Consider the following 3,482-nt stretch of genomic DNA (forward strand, 5'->3'; position numbering starts at 1 on the left):
AAAAAAGTAGATTTAATAGCTTTAAGTCCGAAGGTTTTAATGTTTTAAGTAGTTAAAAGTTTGATTAAGTAGTAGTTTTAAAAGATGGGTGGTTGCTAGGGTGTTCTGGACAGTTACTAGGGTGTTGCTAAGGTGTTTTGGGTGGTTACAAGAGTGTTATTGGGTGATTGCTAGTAAGTTGCTAGGGTGTTATGGGTGATTTCTAGGCGGTTGCTATGTGGCTGCTACGGTACTCTGCTTGCCAGATGATTGCAAGGGAGTTGTGAGTTGTTGCTAGTTTAGGTGTGTCTAAGTCATTGCTGTGTGCTTACGATGGTGTTCAGGATGGGTGCTATGTGGTTGCTGGGGTGTTTTGGATGGTTGATAGCCATTGGTTGGCAATTCACAGTTGCATTTTCACCAATTTTCAACCAGCTTTGTATTATTACAAATGTCAGTAGTAGAAATAAATGAATAATGTGTATCATTTTTCTTTTAACCTGCACCAAAAGATCAGTTTATTTGTCAGCAAAAGTCTGCCAGAGGACATAAAACACATCATCCAGCAGACTTTGGACAGATCCAGGGATTTTGAGAAAACTACACATTGTATTTCAGTATAGTCTGATCGAGAACATTATTGGTGTTTTTTTTGTTTGTTTTTTTTGCCACAGCCCTTTTTCTTTGTTTTTTCTAGTCGTGTAGCACCGATTTGAAATAATAATAATAATAATAATAAAATGTTTACTGCATAACAAACTTTTATTAAAAACCCCTCTTGCCAGTGGTGATGTAACCTTTTAATAAGTCAGATAGTGGAGAAGTGTCAGAAAATGTTTGTGCTGGATCAAAAAGTGAAATGGGTCACCCACATAAGAACTGCATGGCGTGTTCAGGCGTGTGCATTTTGTTGTTTTGTTTGTTGCATGTTCTACCATCCATGAAAAGCCACTAAAAAACAGTGATAAAGGTCACTATATTATTGACAGCTGTTAAATGCTCCTCATTGATGTTGCAATGAATGTTCCTGCAAAGGGAGAAAAACATGATAAATCACTCTTAAAATGCTGATTATAGGCTCAGATTTCATTTTGATGTAACCTAGAGCTTCTAAACAAACATCAACGTGCAAGAAGAGTTCACATACTATGCCTATGAACTTGTTACTGTAAGCTGCTATTTATTTTAATTGCAATGAACACATTTAGGTCACAAGGGGAAAAATGGACTTACTTCTGATCTGATGTCTATTTCTGCAAGTAATTCCCACATATGCTGCAGCAATTGTGATCAAAATGACAAGAGACCCGCAGACTGAAGAAATCACAATGGTGCTCTGGACGCTCTGAGGTTCATCTGACTCTTTTCCTTGTACTTGTTGTGCTACAAGAACAATAGAAGTTCGTTGTATTGTGTGGAATAGTGAAATGGTGCTTTTGGTCTTAAGTCTCCATAGAAAGCTTTCTTTTGGATGCAAACTCTGTAACCTGACATATACTCAGTATGGTAGCAATGAGACAAAATATGACCTTAAAGTCTACAGCAAAACAATGGCTCCAGTTCCCAGGGAACAGACAGATAAGCATAGATAAAATAAGCATCGTGAAGTCAATTGTGTAAGTAAAAGAAAAAGAAGGATCTCCTTATCTCTCACACAAGCGTTCAGAGAGCTCACATTTAGTTTTAAAATTCTGAATGAGTTTATTGTATAATCTACATGTAAAAGTCTTGCAAAAGTTGTGTAGTATTTATTTCTGCCACAGAATTTAAAAAAAGGTAGTCGCTTTGTATTTCACAGTTCAGACTTTATTTCTCGCAAATGCGAGTTTATATCTTAATTCTCACTTTGTCTCACAATTCTGACTTTTGTATAGACTCAGAATTGTAAAACATAAATTCAGAATTGAGAGATATAAACATGCAACTGCAAGAAAAAAAAGTTACAATATTTATTTCATTGTGGAAATAAGCTTCCATAGTGCTGAATTAAGAATCAATGGTAACATATTTATTGATTTAATCAAATTAAGTGACTTAAAAACAATATGTTTGGCTTTTCATCTTGGTGTTTATGTTGAGGTTCACTTTATATGTAAAATTATTTTGATTTGTTTTAATATGTGAAGAACAAAAATATGCAAAGTTATAAACCATAATTTTATAAACAGGTAGTTGACACAAAATACATGTTGATGTTATGCTCCATTTATTTTATTTTAAACCACTTTTTGTATGCAGATTAAATCATTTTAAAGACTACATATTTTGATTTTACACCACAGAACCATTAAAATGAACAAGTGAACACAAAAATGGCATATAAAAGCATATAACATATGCTTTCCCTTCATAATTTGAGTATGTGATATGCAAGTACAATGCGAAAAAAATGCTGATACTGACCTGTGACCTCCAGATAGATTTTTTCATGCCTTAAAGGTTTTTTCTTATAGTAACAGATGTACAGTCCCTGGTCTGATGACCACACACTATGAATCACAAGAGAACAGTTTCCTATCAGCCTCAGCTCTGTTCTGTTCCTGTACTCGAGTGCCATTTGGTTGTCTTCTTGGTCGTCATCTTTGTAGTAATTAACCACGAGTGCCTGATCACCGATGGATTTCTGCCAGACCAGATACGGAGGCCAGTCAGGAGGACACATGCAGGGAAGAGCTGCTGCTTCTCCAACCATAGCATTAACTTTAATGACAGGGCGGTCTGTGGAGGAAATATTAAGACAAACGTCTCACATCTGAAGTTTAATAAATATTATGGTACTGTAATGATATCCGATACTATATGCATTGAGAGTTATACCATGACTGATTCATCAAAGAATAACATGATACTACTATGGTACGAGGCCAAACAATGGTACTTTTTGGTTAGTGTACTGTGTGTGTCTGTACTACAAACCATATTTTAGGCACACATTTGTACCCAGAAGTGAGCTAAATCTGTCAAAACCTCCTCATTATCCTCATTTGTTAGTTCTCATTTGTAAAAACATTATAAAGTCTGTATGTCTGTCCTGTGAAACGAACAGATCGTATTCCAGGGGCAAGGGCGCCTGCAGGTATATGGCTGTCCGCTGATCTAAGTGTGACCAGGTACTACTTTCCCCTATTTTTGAATGAATGTACAAATAGTCTTTATGCATTGCCATCGGGGCGCATCACTTATCCCATGGGTTGTTCCTCCCACTAGTAACCCACTGGCGATAGTTTTTTTGTGTGTGTGTTGTATATATTAGAGCGTGGCTATTATTTCAGCATATTTTAGGCATATGCAACGCAGCTAGCCAGAGACTTCGGGAGTCAAACATATCCAAACATTAAAGAAGCGTGATTGTTCAGTGTGCTAGACTGTGGTTGTCGCTGGATAAGTTTGGCTCTCATTGGGGGAAGGGACAGAATTGGACATTAGTGTGGTGGTTAATTATTTTGTTATTTGTCTTTTCTTGAGCAAGGCACCGAACCCCCAACTGCTCCCCGGGCACCGCA

General features: G+C 36.8%; 1 protein-coding gene across 1 annotated transcript in view; it reads right to left on the minus strand.

The window, feature by feature from the left end:
* Positions 1–721: 721 nt before the first annotated feature.
* Positions 722–3,482, minus strand: part of LOC107572074 (myelin-oligodendrocyte glycoprotein-like) — a 5,790-nt gene continuing 3,029 nt past the window's right edge. Inside the window, exons 2-4 of the mRNA XM_016258475.1 lie at positions 2,383–2,697; positions 1,213–1,362; positions 722–1,006 (exon numbers count right to left, since the gene is read on the minus strand). Coding sequence (XP_016113961.1) covers positions 972–1,006; positions 1,213–1,362; positions 2,383–2,697 — 500 coding nt within the window. The 3' untranslated portion in view covers positions 722–971. The remainder of the gene's footprint in view (positions 1,007–1,212; positions 1,363–2,382; positions 2,698–3,482) is intronic.

Source organism: Sinocyclocheilus grahami, unplaced genomic scaffold (genome assembly GCF_001515645.1).
Source record: "Sinocyclocheilus grahami isolate Dianchi unplaced genomic scaffold, SAMN03320097.WGS_v1.1 scaffold1691.1, whole genome shotgun sequence".
Classification (NCBI taxonomy): Eukaryota; Metazoa; Chordata; class Actinopteri; order Cypriniformes; family Cyprinidae; genus Sinocyclocheilus; species Sinocyclocheilus grahami.